Source organism: Oncorhynchus gorbuscha, linkage group LG09 (assembly GCF_021184085.1).
Source record: "Oncorhynchus gorbuscha isolate QuinsamMale2020 ecotype Even-year linkage group LG09, OgorEven_v1.0, whole genome shotgun sequence".
Taxonomy (NCBI): domain Eukaryota; kingdom Metazoa; phylum Chordata; class Actinopteri; order Salmoniformes; family Salmonidae; genus Oncorhynchus; species Oncorhynchus gorbuscha.
Window position 1 is genome coordinate 66,372,311 of NC_060181.1, and position 19,011 is coordinate 66,391,321.

Below are 19,011 nucleotides of genomic sequence, written 5' to 3' on the forward strand. Positions count from 1 at the left end.
CATCATTTTAAAAAATCGTTTTATTTACATTTGGTTGAGATATCAGGTAAAAAAATCTAATTTAAAAAAGGTTCCCTTACGTTGATAACTTTTTGTAAACCCAAACAGTTTTCCACATTGAATCAACATCATCAAATAGATTTTTAAACAACCAGTTTTTGCCCAGTGGTTGGTTTGGTGCTGAGATGATGAATGAGGTTGAAAAGTGGCAGAATTACCCTTTAAGAGGGAGATCTAAGGGCGGCACCAGCCTGCCAAAGACAGTCTAGGTTTAGGTTTTGGAGGCTATGCACAGTGGGGGATGAGGGGAATAAGAAGCAGACAGACAGATTGTACAGTGAAGAGTTCCCACATCAAACCAATTTTTAGCCATCCAGCCATTCGTGCCTTCTTCAAACACACACTGCTAGTCGTACACATATACAGCACATAGCCATTCTTTCACATATCATTCACAGATGGGAATGCTGTGATTTATAAACCATTGACTATTCAATTATGAACACTGCACTTTTATTTTGAAAAGTAAGTTATGTATTTGTGTTAGTAAATTATATATTCTGGCAATATCTTGTTGAAAATGCAGAGGCGTGTTCTGGCCCTTTTCCATCCATCACTAGTTGTTCAACCAGACATCTCCACTTCAACAGCTTCATATGAAAGCCCACATGCACCAACACACACTATTGCCATGTCCCCAGCATCATCTGCAACCCATGAACAATTGTCAACCTCTGGATAACACAGACTTATCCTACAATGCTCAGATACTGCTAAATTGGTCAGAGGCCTAATTTTACTAGCATCGTCTGATGCGCTGTGTACTTGGAATGTGTACCAGAGTTGTTTGGAGGTGGTGCACTATGCGTAATATAGACAGATTCAGATGCTGGTCTCTATTCTCTGTAACAAGGTGAGGACTTGGATGCGGCTGCATGGAGGTGTGAGAGTAGTGGGAGGATGGGGGGCCCAACGAGAGGGGTTGGGGGGGGGGGGGGTTAAATGCATGTCACAGCTATCTGCATGAGGAATGTGCCTGCTTCAGAACTAAGGGAGAGGAAGGTAGGCTTACTGTGCTTTCCGAGGCTTTGGGAGGCTTCAGATGTATTTTATTATTAAATGTCACCAACTTTACCAGAAATACATTATACAAGAATAAAACAAAGTGTTGTTTTATAAGATCCAGGCTTCTGTGATGCTTTGGATCCGAATCATTGTCAGGGATGTTGTGATGTCCAGCGCCAGTGGGATCACTTCCTAAGTCATTTTAAACGTGGCACAACCATCTTATAACCAGTGGAGCTTTAATTGATGCATGTATTCAGATATGTTACACTTGTGACTTGTTTCATTCACCTGATCACATGCCTCACATTGACAAGAGTTCTCCACTTCCCTCCACCCGGTGCCCCATGGACAAAAAGACAGTACTCAATGACCAAGTCCATCTTTCAGGTCTGCATATATTTCAAATGGTAGCATTCATTCTGTCAGAGCTTCTGTAAGAATGGAAATGTCAGGGAGAGGAAAGATCTAGAAGATTCTGGGAGGAACCAAATGGCTACAGGTGAAGGACATTTAGCATTTTATCCTATTTCGTGGATCCATCTTTGTGCCTCCCGAAAGGTAAGACTAGAGAGTCAGGGTCATACATAGTGACACTATGGGCCGGTTTACCAGATACAGATTAAGGGCCCAATTAAATCTGTATCGCTGAATCGTTACAAATTCCCCGATCGAAATGTAAAGGTACATTCCGGTTGAACCGGCATATGCAGCGTTTACCACTAACGTGGGAACATTGCCTTGAAATTTCAATCACGCTATAACACTGAACTTCCACAACACAGATTGAATAGAGCCCTAAATCTAGTACGAGATTTAAAAATTATGCTCAATGGAGATTCTCCATTGAAAGTGCTTTTTAGTCCAGGACTAAACCTGGGTCTGTGAAAGCAGCCCATATTTCCAGTCAACCTTCTAACTTTGATCTATTGACCACATCATCCTCCCATTGATATTCTGTTCACACCCTACTGTACAAGGAACCCGGGATCAGACACAGAGAAAAACAAACAGCGGGGGGAAATTATAATCTAAAAAATATATTTATGTTTATATATATTTACGAGGTATGTATCCACAAAAAAAGAAAACACAAAAAAGTACAAATTGAGCAGTCTTTTTCCAAACGCAACCTATCTCGTGACATAAAGCCCCTCTAATAATAATAATAATAATAATAATGAATCATTAATTAGCTAAATAAAACCAGGAGGAAGCGATGCTCCCACAATCCTGCCCTCTTCGTCAGAGCCTTTAGTCCAGCTCTCCGTCCCACTCTCTGAGACATCTTTATGTTCAGTCTCCTCATTAGGAGTCCAATAGCACCAAAGCCTCCTGGCCACATGGTGGCGATGTGCTGCACTGGCTGGCTACTGTACTGCACTCTACTAACCCTTCTTCATTCACATCCATCTTTGCATAAAAAAATAAAAAGGCAAAAACCTTTGAATGACCCCCCCCCTCCAGTAACCGTTGCTATACAGAAGGTGTTTCCCAGTTCCCCCGCCAACCTCGTCACCGGGTGGGATGGGGGTCAGGTTTGGGGTGGAAGGGGGGCATCCGTTGCTGCAGCTCAAAGGTGTCTTTGTGCAACAAAACTAAGATTAAACTGAAGGAGAAGAAAACAAAACAATGCCAGCAGGCAGGCAGGTCTCCTCCTGGCAGGCCATTGGATTGTTAGTTGTGTTGTTAGGGGCAACGACATCGGACACTGCTCTCATAGGGTCACGCCAGATACTGCTGCATTGCCGTCTTCGCCCTGAAAGAGAGCGAGAGAGAGTCAGTATGCTACAACACAATGAGCGTGCATGTGTTTGTGCGCGTCTGTCTGTCAATAGAAGAGAGAAACTGTAGGAAAGCAAGGAGAGAGATCAGAAGTGTGTGTGGCTGTGTCAGACCTGTCACACAGGTTGGGGTCTGAGGCCTGGGTGAGTTTGTGCAGGATGTCTACAAAGCCCAACTCCCTCAGCTTGTCCTGACGCTCCTGGGAACCTGAACAGAGAGAGACACCGACATAGGAATGTTAGAGAGGAGGATGTCAGAGTTTACTCAAAACACAGATGAAAACCATTGATGTAGTGGAGCATAAATGCGTTACGTTGCCGTAATGCATAACATTGCAGAATTTGACTCACTTTATACCACTACATCCATGAAACTACCACTAGCCCTAGCTAACACAAACACTTTGAACATCTGTGTTTCCACGCTCCCCCGCAGTCCCCCCCAGCTTGTGACAACCTGTCATGGCGTTGGCCTCACCGTCCTCCTCGTTCCAGATCAGGTTGGAGATACAGAAGGTGGCCGCCAGCTGGAGCTTCACATTAGAGTGAGCCTGAGACGACATCACAGAGAAAATGGCAGTACTTGCTTAAGATATGGCAACAATAGATCCAAAGTGAGACGGTCAAACTCGTTCTAAATAAAATGATCACACATGGATACAGGCAAATATGAAGGTTGACAGAGCTCAGTGAACCTCTAAGCCTGATCAGTAGTCGAGAATTAAGTATAGCTACAGTGGCTAATGGAGGGAAGAGACTCTACCATGTAATATTTGATTTTCTGGAGGATGTCGTCATTGGTCATGATGAGTTCCTTGGCTGTGTTGCCGTCGGCAATGTTGGCTAGGATACAGAGTGTCTGAAACACAGACAGCAGCTCTGTCCTAAAGTGCTTCTCAAGACAAAAGTAGGGTTGCAGAACTGCTAAGTTCTCAGAAATTCACAAGTTTTCTAGAATTTGGAGCACTCCTGGAATTAGGAAATAAGCAAGGAGGGAATAATCCAACTGGAAAGCCTGGGAATTTGGGATTATGTGAATGAAATATTGCAACCGTACATCAAAGGGTTCATGGTATAGTAAGCCGAAGGGGGGAGGAGGGGGTCATACCTGTTCCTTGACCTCGATGCTGTGTTCTCCCTCGAGGATTAGAGTGACTGCCTGCATGATCTGCTTCCCATGAGAACTCATGACCTGGTCTATGTGCTGGGAGACAGAAGGGAGAGGAGGTTAGAGAAAGAGACTGATCATGCGGGATAGAGTATGAAAAGGCGAGACAATGTGTGAGAGACTTGAGATGATGAAAAGCAGAGTGTGAGTGTCTGTCTCTCTGACGACTGCAGTACCGAAAGAGAAATACAAAACCTGACCAAACAAGCCTCAGCTTCCTTTGGTAGGCTCAGGAGAATGGTCTTCCAGAACAAAAGGCCTCAACCTTCACACAAAAATATCTGTTTACCAGGCAGTGGTCATGACAACTCTCCTCTACAGCTGCGAGACATGGACCATCTACACTAGCAACATCAGGATGCTGGAGGCCTTTCACATCAGGTGCCTCTAGTGCACCCTGTGGATAACCTTGCGTGACCGGGAGCCCTGTACAGCCAGCTCTGCAGAGGGTCAGGGGAAGCACTACAAAGATCAACTGTAGACCACAACGGAAAAGTGCAGGCTTAACCCTACCCAGCTGGAGGGCACTGCCACTGAACGCTCCATCTGGTGTCAGCTCTACCAGCAAGGAGTGCAGAAGCTTGAGAAGGACAGGAACGGGCTACGGAGAAGAAAGCGCCTCAAGAGACATGAAGCCAGGAATGTACCTACATCCCCCCCAATCAGACTCTATATGCCCTGTCTGCAACATACGATGTGGGTCAATGATTGGACTTAAGTCACACAAAGACTAAGTGTGTGTGTGTGTGTGTGTGCCAGTCTTACGGGTCGTGTGGAGAGCAGGTTCCGTAGCAGGCCCAGGGTCTTCATCAGGACGTTAGAGTCAGGGTCAGAAAGCAGACGGAAGAGCTGCTCTGTTCCCAACGCTCTCACAATCTCCCCCTTCACCTTCTGGTCCGCCTGGAACGCCATGTTCTACACACAACCATGATGGTGTAGGTTAGACACACACCTTCTAAAGTAGGGTTGCACAGATACAGAAACTTTACCAAAGTTCCAGTTGGAAGATTCTCAGGTGAAGGGTTGCTTCACTGCTTATGCTCTACTGACTGAGAATCAATGGAGCAAGGCAGTACAGCGGTGAGAGCAGAGCAAGGCAGTAAAGTGGTGAGAGCAGAGCAAGGCAGTAAAGCGGTGAGAGCAGAGCAAGGCAGTAAAGCGGTGAGAGCAGAGCAAGGCAGTAAAGCGGTGACTCACCATTAGAGCCCAGATGCCATTGACTCTCAGGGCTGGACTATCACTCTGGGTCAGACTGCATAGTAACTCTATCACCCCTGACTCCAAGATGGGCTGCAGAAATACACAAAACATACTCACTTACTCCCACTGGTCATGCTAAATTGCAGGTTCACAACCTGACAGCTAATATTTTGTCCTAAAACATCAAGACAAAAATATTAACACACAACCAGTCAAAAGTTTGGACACCTACTCATTCAAGTTTTTTTTCTTGATTTTTAATATTTTCTACATTGTAGAATAATAGTGAAGACATCAAAACTATGAAATAACACATATGGCATCATGTAGTGAACAATTTTTTTTATTTTTTATTTCACCTTTATTTAACCAGGTAGGCTAGTCGCAACTGCGACCTGGCCAAGATAAAGCATAGCAGTGTGAACAGACAACAGAGTTACACATGGAGTAAACAATTAACAAGTCAATAACACAGTAGGAAAAAAAAGGGGAGTCTATATAGAATGTGTGCAAAAGGCATGAGGAGGTAGGCGAATAATGACAGTATTGCAGATTAACACTGGAGTGATAAATGACCAGATTATCATGTACAGGTAGAGATATTGGTGTGCAAAAGAGCAGAAAAGTAAATAAAAAAAAACTGTGGGGATGAGGTAGGTAGGTGAAAATGGGTGGGCTATTTACCAATAGATTATGTACAGCTGCAGCGATCGGTTAGCTGCTCAGATAGCTGATGTTTGAAGTTGGTGAGGGAGATAAAAGTCTCCAGCTTCAGCGATTTTTGCAGTTCGTTCCAGTCACAGGCAGCAGAGTACTGGAACGAAAGGCGGCCGAATGAGGTGTTGGCTTTAGGGATGATCAGTGAGATACACCTGCTGGAGCGCGTGCTACGGATGGGTGTTGCCATCGTCACCAGTGAACTGAGATAAGGCGGAGCTTTACCTAGCATGGCCTTGTAGATGACCTGGAGCCAGTGGGTCTGGCGACGAATATGTAGCGAGGGCCAGCCGACTAGAGCATACAAGTCGCAGTGGTGGGTAGTATAAGGTGCTTTAGTGACAAAACGGATGGCACTGTGATAAACTGCATCCAATTTGCTGAGTAGAGTGTTGGAAGCAATTTTGTAGATGACATCGCCAAAGTCGAGGATCGGTAGGATAGTCAGTTTTACTCGGGTAAGCTTGGCAGCGTGAGTGAAGGAGGCTTTGTTGCGGAATAGAAAGCAGACTCTTGATTTGATTTTCGATTGGAGATGTTTGATATGGGTCTGGAAGGAGAGTTTGTAGTCCAGCCAGACACCTAGGTACTTATAGGTGTCCACATATTCAAGGTCGGAACCATCCAGTGTGGTGATGCTAGTCGGGCATGCGGGTGCAGGCAGCGATCGGTTGAAAAGCATGCATTTGGTTTTACTAGCGTTTAAGAGCAGTTGGAAGCCACGGAAGGAGTGTTGTATGGCATTGAAGCTCGTTTGGAGGTTAGATAGCACAGTGTCCATTGATGGGCCGAAAGTATATAGAATGGTGTCGTCTGCGTAGAGGTGGATCAGGGAATCGCCCGCAGCAAGAGCAACATCATTGATATAGATAAAGAAACATCAAAATATATTTTATATTTGAGATTCTTCAAAACAGCCAACCTTTGCCTTGATGACAGCTTTGCACACTCTTGGCATTCTCTCAACCAGCTTCACCTGGAATGCTTTACCAAAGAATCTTGAAGGAGTTCCCACATATGCTGAGCACAGGCTGCTTTTCATTCACTCTGCAGTCAAACTCACCACAAACCATCTAAATTGGGTTGAGGTTGGCTGATTGTGGACGCCAGGTCATCTGATGCAGCACTCCATCACTCTTCTTCTTGGTAAAATATCCCTTACACAGCCTAGAAGTGTGTTGGGTCATTGTCCTGTTGAAAAACAAACGATAGTCCCACTAAGCCCAAACCAGATGGGATGGCGAAAAGCTGCAGAATGCTGTGGTATCCATGCTGGTCAAGTGTGCCTTGAATTCTAAATAAAATCACTGACAGTGTCATCAGCAAAGCACCCCCACAACACCACCTCCATGCTTCATGGTGTGTACCACACATGCGGAGATCATCCGTACACCTACTCTGTGTCTCACAAAACACGGCAGTTGGAACCAAAATTGCACATTTGGGCTCATCAGACTAAAGGACAGACTTCCACATGTATCATTGCACGTGTTTCATGGCTCAAGCAAGTCTCTTCTTATTGGTGTCATTTAGCAGTGGTTTCTTTGCAGCAATTCAACCCTGAAGGCCTGATTCACACAGTCTCCTCTGAACAGAAGCATTTATTTGGGCTGCAATTCGAGGTGCAGTTAACTCTTAATGAACTTATACTCTGCAGCAGAGGTAACTCCGAGTCTTCATTTCCTGTGGCGGTCCTCATGCAGGTTCGTCATAGCGCTAGGTGGCAGTGGTAGTAGTGTTGTATCGCTAGCTAGGTGGCAGTGGTAGTAGTGTTGTATCGCTAGCTAGGTGGCAGTGGTAGTAGTGTTGTATCGCTAGCTAGGTGGCAGTGGTAGTAGTGTTGTATCGCTAGCTAGGTGGCAGTGGTAGTAGTGTTGTATCGCTAGCTAGGTGGCAGTGGTAGTAGTGTTGTATCGCTAGCTAGGTGGCAGTGGTAGTAGTGTTGTATCGCTAGCTAGGTGGCAGTGGTAGTAGTGTTGTATCGCTAGCTAGGTGGCAGTGGTAGTAGTGTTGTATCGCTAGCTAGGTGGCAGTGGTAGTAGTGTTGTATCGCTAGCTAGGTGGCAGTGGTAGTAGTGTTGTATCGCTAGCTAGGTGGCAGTGGTAGTAGTGTTGTATCGCTAGCTAGGTGGCAGTGGTAGTAGTGTTGTATCGCTAGCTAGGTGGCAGTGGTAGTAGTGTTGTATCGCTAGCTTGGCAGTGGTAGTAGTGTTGTATCGCTAGCTAGGTGGCAGTGGTAGTAGTGTTGTATCGCTAGCTAGGTGGCAGTGGTAGTAGTGTTGTAGTGGTGGCAGTGGTAGTGTGTTGTATCGCTAGCTAGGTGGCAGTGGTAGTAGTGTTGTATCGCTAGCTAGGTGGCAGTGGTAGTAGTGTTGTATCGCTAGCTAGGTGGCAGTGGTAGTAGTGTTGTATCGCTAGCTAGGTGGCAGTGGTAGTAGTGTTGTATCGCTAGCTAGGTGGCAGTGGTAGTAGTGTTGTATTGCTAGCTAGGTGGCAGTGGTAGTAGTGTTGTATTGCTAGCTAGGTGGCAGTGGTAGTGTTGTATTGCTAGCTAGGTGGCAGTGGTAGTGTTGTATTGTTAGCTAGGTGGCAGTAGTGGTGTTGTATTGCTAGCTTGGTGGCAGTAGTGGTGTTGTATTGTTAGCTAGGTAGCAGTAGTGGTGTTGTATTGTTAGCTAGGTAGCAGTAGTGGTGTTGTATTGTTAGCTAGGTAGCAGTAGTGGTGTTGTATTGTTAGCTAGGTAGCAGTAGTGGTGTTGTATTGTTAGCTAGGTAGCAGTAGTGGTGTTGTATTGTTAGCTAGGTAGCAGTAGTGGTGTTGTATTGTTAGCTAGGTAGCAGTAGTGGTGTTGTATCGCTAGCTAGGTGGCAGTGGTAGTGTTGTATCGCTAGCTAGGTGGCAATGGTAGTAGTGTTGTATTGCTAGCTAGGTGGCAATGGTAGTAGTGTTGTATTGTTAGCTAGGTAGCAGTAGTGGTGTTGTATTGTTAGCTAGGTAGCAGTAGTGGTGTTGTATTGTTAGCTAGGTAGCAGTAGTGGTGTTGTATTGTTAGCTAGGTAGCAGTAGTGGTGTTGTATTGTTAGCTAGGTAGCAGTAGTGGTGTTGTATCGCTAGCTAGGTGGCAGTGGTAGTGTTGTATTGCTAGCTAGGTGGCAATGGTAGTAGTGTTGTATCGCTAGCTAGGTAGCAGTAGTAGTGTTGTATTGCTAGCTACGTAACAGTAGTGGTGTTGTATCGCTAGCTAGGTAGCAGTAGTAGTGTTGTATTGCTAGCTAGGTAGCAGTAGTGGTGTTGTATTGCTAGCTAGGTAGCAGTAGTGGTGTTGTATCGCTAGCTAGGTAGCAGTAGTAGTGTTGTATTGTTAGCTACGTAACAATAGTAGTGTTGTATCGCTAGCTAGGTGGCAGTGGTAGTGTTGTATTGTTAGCTAGGTGGCAGTGGTAGTAGTGTTGTATTGCTAGCTAGGTGGCAGTGGTAGTAGTGTTGTATTGCTAGCTAGGTGGCAGTGGTAGTAGTGTTGTATCGCTAGCTAGGTAGCAGTGGTAGTAGTGTTGTATCGCTAGCTAGGTAGCAGTGGTAGTAGTGTTGTATCGCTAGCTAGGTAGCAGTAGTGGTGTTGTATCGCTAGCTAGGTAGCAGTAGTAGTGTTGTATTGTTAGCTACGTAACAGTAGTAGTGTTGTATCGCTAGCTAGGTGGCAGTGGTAGTGTTGTATTGTTAGCTAGGTGGCAGTGGTAGTAGTGTTGTATTGCTAGCTAGGTGGCAGTGGTAGTAGTGTTGTATTGCTAGCTAGGTGGCAGTGGTAGTAGTGTTGTATCGCTAGCTAGGTAGCAGTGGTAGTAGTGTTGTATTGCTAGCTAGGTAGCAGTAGTGGTGTTGTATCGCTAGCTAGGTAGCAGTAGTAGTGTTGTATTGTTAGCTACGTAACAGTAGTAGTGTTGTATCGCTAGCTAGGTGGCAGTGGTAGTGTTGTATTGCTAGCTAGGTGGCAGTGGTAGTAGTGTTGTATCGCTAGCTAGGTGGCAGTGGTAGTAGTGTTGTATCGCTAGCTAGGTAGCAGTAGTGGTGTTGTATTGCTAGCTTGGTGGCAGTGGTAGTGTTGTATTGTTAGCTACGTAACAGTAGTGGTGTTGTATTGCTAGCTAGGTAGCAGTAGTAGTGTTGTATTGCTGTCTGGCGGTCTAACCTCTTTGCTGGGTGAAAACTCCAGTAGCAGGTTGCATAGTGTAGAAGAGGCCATGACCAACACCTCGTCTGGAGCGTTCTGTAACAACTACACACAGAAGAGAAAAGACGTACAGTCTCACTACGAAGGCCATGTACTTTGCAGCATACATAGATCATTTGTATAGTAAGTAATCTTGTATGGTGAAAAAAAGACCCCTTGGTACAGACCTTCATAAGGGGCTTCCATACGGCGTGGTCATGAAAACTAGTCCTCAACTGCTGGACTGACCGGGACAGACTGTGAAGACACCTGGACACAGAGGAAGAGTCAATATCACAACAGGCACACACGGCAACTAGTCGAGAGTCAGATGTCTCGGATGCAAGGAGATCTTGTTAGGCTAAGAAGGGAACAGAAGGTCACAGCACCCTCAGTGGAGAGGTAGGGATGTTATCAGTACCTGACGGCCGCTAGCCGCACCTTGACGCTGGATTCTGACAGGCCACTCACTATCCTGTCCATCATGTTCTCTGTCTCTGTGATCTGAGGAGGAGAGAGACGGGGTGTCAGGAAGAGGACACGGACACATTTCTAAAGGCGGCTAGGTAGGGGTGTGCGTGTACTGTTGAGTGAAAGCCACCTTCTTGCGGATATCTTCGTCGTTGGAGCCCAGTGAGGCGTACAGTTTAAAGGCAGCTTGTCTCAGCTCGTGAGCATGCTTCAGGTCGTGATCCAACTGCAGATAAAGACAATTCAATATTTATATATTTTATTTATCCGTTATTTTACCAGGTAAGTTGACTGAGAACACATTCTCATTTGCAGCAACGACCTGGGGAATAGATACAAGGGAGAGGAGGGGGATGAATGAGCCAACTGTAAACTGGGGATTATTAGGTGACCGTGATGGTTTGATAGCCAGGTTGGGAATTTAGCCAGGACACCGGGGTTAACACCCCTACGATGAGTGCCATGGGATCTTTAATGACCGCAGAGAGTCAGGACAACCATTTATCGTCCCATCCGAAAGACGGCACCCTACACAGGGCAGTGTCATACAATCACTGCCCTGGGGCATTGGGATATTTTTTTAGACCAGAGGAACGAGTTCCTCCTACTGGCACTCCAACACCACTTCCAGCAGCATCTGGTCTCCCATCCAGGACCAACCCTGCTTAGCTTCAGAAGCAAGCCAGCAGTGGTATGCAGGGTAGTATGCTACTGGCTATTTGGTGAGAGATAAGAGAGTTAAAGGTTTTTGTCCAAAGTAAGGAATGTGGTGTTCTTTTCTCCCAACAGTGTCAGGGTTTTCCTGAAAGTATTAGTTCTCTCTGCCTTGTAAGATTGCCTGGCTAGGTTCAATGAGTAAAGTCCAGTGTCTCACCCTCTTGATGTCAGTGATGGCGCTGACAGAGCTGGGGTACTTGAAGTAGTCAGCCAGCATGGCCACTAGATGGTCGGTTACACTGGCGATCCTCTGCAGCTCCACATCAGGCTCCATCAGGTAGGCCAGGGTCTCTGCCCCCTCCACACGCTCCTCCAACAACCTCTCCTTACTGCACATCCTCACCAGGCACGGCAGGGTCTACACGGGGATGGAACAAGGATTATACACACAGGCAGGGAAGACACTACACACAACAGGCAGGCTAGACTCAACATACATCACACACACATACCAGTACCAGGCAAGTCATATGATTGCACAAGACACGCAAAATGGTATAATCACCTTTAACACGATGCAGCTGTCATCTGTCATAATGGCTCCTGCTCGACACATGTATGTTAGACTGGGGGAGGGGAGGAAAGCAAACGGTGAGCGAGAGTGTGAAAATAGATTATCTTCCTGAAACTAAAACACTTGAGATTCTTACTTTAATAGTCCACGGAAAAACATATACTTTACAGTTACTTCAACACTGTCAATGGAAGCATACTTCTTTTAATAGTCAAGTGAAGGAAACACTCACTCACCACTTGGCTGCTGTGAGCTGCATGTCAATGGGCTGATCCCTTTGCATCATTCTGACAAATACCTGAGAGAGCAGCTCCTCATCCACCAGCACTGAGAACAGAGAGGAGAACATTGATTTTCATAGTAACTTCATTATACAATATTGTCACCATCTGACAAAATTTTTGCTACCATGACAATACCAATATAATGCCAAGAATAGAACTCCTGACACAGAGTGAAGAATCTAGCTGGAAGCTGTCCCAGTCAGGTCCCAAAGCAGCAGCAGCGAGAGACAGACAGACATAAATAGGGGAAATAAAGCCCCTCACCATTCACCAGTGTCATGGAGACCTGAGTGTTCTCATAGGCCAGGACCGAGAAGCATTTTAATGCTTGCATCCGTACCTGTATAGGATGAGAGCAGAAAGAAAAGAATGAGAGAAGAGGGGGGAAGAGAGTGAGAGAGACATGGTAATATAAAAAGGTCAGAGATGGTAGTACTGAGATCTGGGTGAGGAGTCATTTCAAAGGCTACCTTATAGGAGGGAGAGATGAGAAGAGGAGCAATGTTCTGGATAGCCCCGTGGTTAAACAGAACCGTCTGGTGCTCTGGAGTCTACAAAACACACACAGAGTGTCTTCGGTGTTCTATTACAATACTGTAAATCTTTCTCGAATGTGAAGTGTTTTAAATGTGAGCTGCTGTACTGACCTTGCAGCAGTGGGAGAAGATCTGGGTGATGTACTCCTGCGTCCGCTGTGACCGACTCAGCAGGGACATGAGGTGGGGGATCACAGTGGGGTCCTGACAAGGTGTAACACACACAGTTACTGCGCACACCCAGTGTTACTGTGCACCCTCACAGAAATACACCCCATTTAGACAACACATCACTAAGAATAGTGATGGCAAGTTACACAATACCAATGGGAGGGGGGGGGATAGACAGAAAGAGAAGAGCGAGAGAGACTTACAGTGTAGAGCAGCTGCACTGGGGTGACTGGACTGATGAAGACTGTCCTGAGGCAGCGTAGACAAGCCTCGATGAAGATCAGGTCTGGACATAGGAGACCTGCAGAGAGACACACTTGCTATGAGAGAATGAGTATGTGTTTCCTCAGTCAGAGTGCTGTCCTGTCAGTGAGTTATGACTGAAACACTAACAGGTCAGCACGTCACTCTAAGTGTGACTGATTGTGTGTGAGTGTGTATCGATTTGTCTGTGTTATGCATACATCTACCTTGCAGTAGGGCAGGGATGATGTGACAGTCCACCAGGGACTTGATGTTGTTCTCAGTGCCCATTGCCAGACTGCCCAGCACCACCGCACACTCTGCCCTCAGCTCTGAGCTGGACGAGCCCTGCTGTAGCAGATATAGTAACCTGGGGAGAGACACACAGTTTGAGTTTATTTTATTTTGACAGGGACAGTGCACATTAATCAACGTTTCAGTAAAAGTGACGGTTTTAGCCAGCCGGCTAATTTTCAACCGCAGTCCCTGGGCAGGTTAAACGCAGTCAACGCTGCCATTCAATTGGGCTTGGAGATTGGGTTGAGGGGAGGGGAAAGAGAGCAAGTGGGGAAAGGAGAAAGAGGAAGATGGGAAAACAGGTGAAGAGAGACACACCTGGGCACAGCTCCCAGGACAATCAGGTTGGCTTTCTGTTTGTTGTTTCCGATGACAGCATTCTTCATGTCACTGTGAACACACAAATGGTCAGAGTCAGATGTGTGGAGCTTCCTCAGCATGTTACCAACAGCCACAATAACAACGCTTGACAGAGTTCAACCACAGTAGCAATCATATCACCTACGCTAAACCACACAAGTCTAACACTAATGCTAACAGCCACAGGTTCAACTGAGAAACATTATTGCTGTTCAAGCTTGTTAACATGTTGCTTTGAGGATAGAATTCTGAACATCACACCACTTATATAAGCCAATAACATACAGTACCAGTCAAACCTATGCATTCAAGGGTTTTTCTTCAATTTTACTAGTTTCTACATTGTAGAATAATAGTGAAGACATCAAAACTATGAAATAACACATATGGAATCATGTACTAAGCAAAAAAGGGTTAAACAAATCAAAATATATTTTGAGATTTTTCAAAGTAGCCACCCTTTGCCTTGATGACAGCTTTGCACACTCTTGGCATTCTCTCAACCAGCTTCATGAGGTAGTCACCTGGAATACATTTCAATTAACAGGTGTGCCTTGATAAAAGTCAATAGTGGAATATCTTTCCTTCTTAATGCATTTGAGCAAATCAGTTGTATTGTGACAAGGTAGGAGTGGTATACAGAAGAGGGCACTATTTGGTAAAAGACCAAGTCCATATTAGGGCAAGAACAGCTCAAATGCAAAGAGATACGACAGTCCATCATTACTTTAAGACACGAAGGTCAGTCAATACAGGGCAGCAGGGTAGCCTAGTGGTTAGAGCATTGGACTAGTAACAGGAAGGTTGCAAGTTCAAATCCCCGAGCTGACAAGGGACAAATCTGTCATTCTGCCCCTGAACAGGCAGTTAACCCACTGTTCCTAGGCCGTCATTGAAAATAAGAGTTTGTTCTTAACTGACTTGCCTAGTTAAATAAAGGTAATAAAAATACGGCAAATATCAGGAACGTCTCCCGCAGTTCTCAAAAATGGCTTTTAGGAGGACCGCCACAGGAACGGAAGATTCAGAGTTACCTCTGCTGCGGAGGATAAGTTCATTTGAGTAAACTGCACCTCATATTGCAGCCCAAATAAATGCTTCACCGAGTTCAAGTAACGACATATCAACTGTTAAGAGGAGACTGCATGAATCATGGTCGAATTGCTTTAACCAACTCAGAGAGGCTGCTTACTACACCGAGACCCAAACACTGGCCACTTTAATAAATGGATTTCTAGTCACTTTAAAACAATGCCACTTTAATGTTTACATAACTCATACATCTACATACCGTATTTCATAATATATATTGCACCTTGTCTATGCCGCTCGGCCATCACTCATCCATATTTACATATTCTCATTCACCCCTTTTAGATGTGTGTATTGGGTAGTTGGGAAATTGTTAGATTACTTGTTAGACATTACTGCACTGTCAGAACTGGAAGCACAAGCATTTCGCTACACCCACTAACCATGTGTATGTGACCAATTTGATTTGAAACCACTACTAAAGGACACCAATAATAAAGAAGAGACTTGCTTGGGCCAAGAAACACAAGCAATGGACATTAGTCTGGTGGAAATCTGTCCTTTGGTCTAATGAGCACAAATTTGATATTTTTGGTTCCGACTGCTGTGTCTTTGTGAGAAGCAGAGTAGGTGAATGGATGATCTCCACGTGTATGGTTCCCACCGTGAAGCATGAGGTGGTGGTGTGATGGTGCTTTGCTGGTGACACCATCTGTGATTTATTTAGATCCAAGGCACACTTAACCAGCATGGCTACCACAGCATTCTGCAGCAATATGCCATACCATCTGGTTTGAGCTTAGTGGGACTATCATTTGTTTTTCAACAGGACAATGACCCAAAACACCTCCAGACTGTTTAATGGCTATTTGACCAAGGAGTGGAGTGCTGCATCAGATGACCTGGCCTCCACAATCACCCGACCTCAACCCAATTGAGATGGTTTGGGATCAGTTGGACCGCAGAGTGAAGGTAAAGTAGCCAACAAGTGCTCAGCATATGTGGGCACTCCTTCAAGACTGTTGGAAAAGCATTCCCGGTTTAAGCTGGTTGAGAGAATGCCAAGAGTGTGCAAAGCTGTCATCAAGGCAAAGGGTGGCTACTTTGAAGAATCTCAAATATATTTTGATTTGTTTAACACATGATTCCATGTGTTATTTCATAGTTTTGATGTCTTCACTATTATTCTACAATGTAGGAAATAGTACAAATAAAGAAAAACCCTTGAATGAGTATAAGTGTGTCCAAACTTGCAGAATTCTAACTCTGGTTTGCCAACTGCTGACACCCTATAGAATGCAATGCATATGACATAAAGTTACAAGTAGCTAAATTGAATTAAATAGCCATGAGAAGATGGAGGCCAGTGGAAAAGTACTGCTGCACCAGTCAGGTAAGAAGCGACTCGGCTAGCCATCCAAAACCGTAACCAGAGCTGGGTCTCAGAGTTAAAAATAAAGATGAAAAGATGTCCGAGTCCAAGCTGTGCTGAGGCTCTCACTCACACTGCCCTGTGAAACACACTCTCTCAGTCACACACACACTAGCAGAGACCTGGCATACCACACAGCATGAATCACACTGACTGATCGGAGAGAAACACACCACTGACAGCCAGATTGTTGAGCCACATGTAAACAAAGTGTTCCAAGCAGCTCACACTGAGCATGCTCACATCGCACCTCAAACAAATCAATCATTGACAGGCAGCTCCCTCCAGAGCACCAAGAGCTGCCTGCTCCACCCGCATACAGATACCAGACTCGCACAAGGACAGACAGAGGCCCAAATGGCATCCTATTTCCCATAAGGCTCTGGTCAAACGTAGTGCACCAAGTAGAGGATAGGGTGCCATTTGGGACAGAAACAAAGATGGACAGACAGGACAAATATCTATTTTCCTAGAAAAACATAGCTACTACTAATGTACTTACATGACTCCCTGCAGCACTTTCTGCGGGTCAGGGTCAAAAAGCCTGTCAACATAATGGCGACTGGTGGCCGTGACCTCCTGCATGGTGACAAGAGACAGAACAACAATGAGTCAGCGCTGGCCTCCCTCATCATCCCACTGCTGACACCAATCACACACTCAGCAGAAAGACACCGGCCTGGGCAAGATAGATATTCCATCCCAGAAAAGCCCCTCCTAACTATATGACTGGTCAACAGGCAGTAGGCTACTCTCGTCAAGCTGCAAACTCATCCAGTGCACGAGATGGTCATATGTCACTTGATAACTTTGTTTATGTTTATCATTGAGGGACCGTCCAGAACTTTCCCCACGACTCACTATGTAATAGGCTGCTGATGAGCAAAGAGGCACTGCTCTACTATAGCTCTCTTTAAAAAGAGGGATTTGCAATGACTTGTGTGTATTCCTTGTGAATCATACCATATCAGTCATGAGTCAGTAAGGGATCTGAAACAAAGTTCTTTAACAATTAAAGTACATTACAATTACAGAAGTCCAGATGCAGTTATGGGTGCATCGTCACATTTCAGGTGGGTGAAATGTAAAACTGACAATATGATGACTCCTGAACAGCTAATCAAAGGGCTACCCAGACCCCTCTTTTACACTGCTGCTGCTACTCTGTTAATTATCTATGCATTGTCACTTTAACTCAACCTACATGTACATATTACCTCAACTACCTCGACTAACCAGTGCCCCGCACATTGACTCTGTACCAGTACCCCCTGTATATAGCCTCGCTATTGTTATTTTACTGCTGATATTTAAATTATTTGATACTTTTATTTTTCATTTCTTACTTAATCTGTTCTTAAAACATCTTAAAGCATTGATGGTTAAAGGCTTGTAAGGAAGCATTTCACTGTAGGGTCTCCTCCACCTGTTGTATTCAGCGCATGTGACAAATAATATTTTATTTTATTTGAATATGACATTTGGTAAACGTTGTTAAACCTAGCTCTCCTAAACCTTTCCTTACAGGTCCTGAAAAACATATCTGTTGATAGACTAACAGGTGGCAAATGAACACATTTTGTTGAAGAGCTGTATAGTTTGCCATGTATTCATGGCAACTTCATGTATTTCCTCCAAAACCCTGTGATCTGGTCAATGACACCACCAACAGCATATGGGGGCGTTTCCAGTATGATAACTTTAAACTATCTTGCTAACGTTAGCTTAATAGCTAACTTTGAAACATCAGTAAAAATGATAAAGTTAGTCTGAAAAACGTGAAATTCGATTCTCGATCACAAAACTAACAGCAGTTGACACTTGACATAGTTAGCTAGCCTTTTACCCAAAACTGACTCAGACAACTAGCTAGTTCTGTATAGCATGCTACCTAACTAACAGAGTAAGTACGGTTATAGATAGCTAGCCAACTAGGTAGCTAATTAGCGGGTGGTTCCAGCTAGCATAACCTTATTTAATTACACTGTCACTGTGCAATAAAGTTATTAAATGTTGCGGGTTTTCGTTATAATTGGATTCACGTAAATGTCACCGGTTACTAGTTAGCTAGCTAAGTCATTCCGGGTGAACGTCGGGAGACCGCCCTAACTACAGTAGCTAACGTTAGCTAGCTAAATGTTGCAAAGCCTGAGTTAGCGTAGCTAGCTAGCAAATTCAGTGCATGCCCTCAACCCACATTGATAATTTGATGCAACACGTAAATTGCGTTTCACTATGCAATGCAGTGCATAGCAAAAAATTAAGTGTTTATTAAATAGTATAAGAACGACTCACAGATAGCACGCTGATGCGGAGAGGGGCCTCCAACAAGCACGCCATCTCTCTTCCCCCTGTCGAGCACCCCAATCCGAGCAGCACTTTCCAAACACTCTGCCCTCCAGACCAGCTGCTCAGATTAAAAAAGTAAATATAGCTAAATCACGCAACACTTTAGAAGCACTTAGTATTTCATGGGTTAGGTGGAGTTAGTCGGGTGTATTTAGTCTGCTTAAGCCACAGATAACGTTTCCTGTGATAATGAAACTATTGTTTATAGTTGCACACTGGCTACATTGCTCGAATGTCAATTTGTGAATCAAATCAATTAGGTACATTTTGGTTCTAAACGCGCAGATAATTTGAAATTGAAGTTTGGGTGATTCGACAAACATATGATTATTATACGCATTTATGTTCATATATAAATATGTTTTATTCATAAAGAAGTGGTGGTAGTCCGATTTACAACGTTTCGGGATAATGTCCGTTTTTTGTGTAAATTATTTTGATTGTGGAAAGTGCAACCAATGAC

The 19,011-nt window shown here is 44.7% G+C and overlaps 1 protein-coding gene across 2 annotated transcripts; it reads right to left on the minus strand.

The window, feature by feature from the left end:
• Positions 1-496: 496 nt before the first annotated feature.
• Positions 497-18,782, minus strand: LOC124043966 (armadillo repeat-containing protein 8). Of its 2 annotated transcripts, none has more exons than XM_046363159.1 (22): positions 18,495-18,782; positions 16,702-16,778; positions 13,694-13,765; positions 13,306-13,448; positions 13,039-13,136; positions 12,776-12,868; positions 12,599-12,679; positions 12,393-12,468; positions 12,081-12,171; positions 11,836-11,896; positions 11,488-11,688; positions 10,744-10,839; positions 10,564-10,646; positions 10,331-10,412; positions 10,122-10,208; positions 5,215-5,307; positions 4,783-4,932; positions 3,958-4,053; positions 3,613-3,708; positions 3,328-3,400; positions 2,964-3,057; positions 497-2,824 (listed from the first exon to the last, which is right to left on the minus strand). In XM_046363159.1, the coding sequence occupies exons 1-22, from the start codon at positions 18,537-18,539 to the stop codon at positions 2,791-2,793; spliced, it is 2,022 nt and encodes a 673-aa protein (XP_046219115.1). In that variant the 5' UTR covers positions 18,540-18,782; the 3' UTR covers positions 497-2,790. The 2 variants fall into 2 exon arrangements, with proteins under 2 accessions (XP_046219115.1, XP_046219114.1); XM_046363158.1 differs by having other exon boundaries at positions 3,307-3,400.
• Between the last annotated feature and the right edge of the window lie 229 nt (positions 18,783-19,011).

Coding starts and splice junctions, on each gene's coding strand:
- LOC124043966 (XM_046363158.1), bottom strand. CDS start 18,539: ATGGCGTGCTTGTTGGAGGCCCCTCTCCGCATCAGCGTGCTATCT. Junction 10,647..10,743: donor ACGAAGATATCCGCAAGAAG/GTGGCTTTCACT, acceptor TCTCCTCCTCAG/ATCACAGAGACAGAGAACAT. Junction 3,709..3,957: donor GCATCGAGGTCAAGGAACAG/GTATGACCCCCT, acceptor TCTGTGTTTCAG/ACACTCTGTATCCTAGCCAA.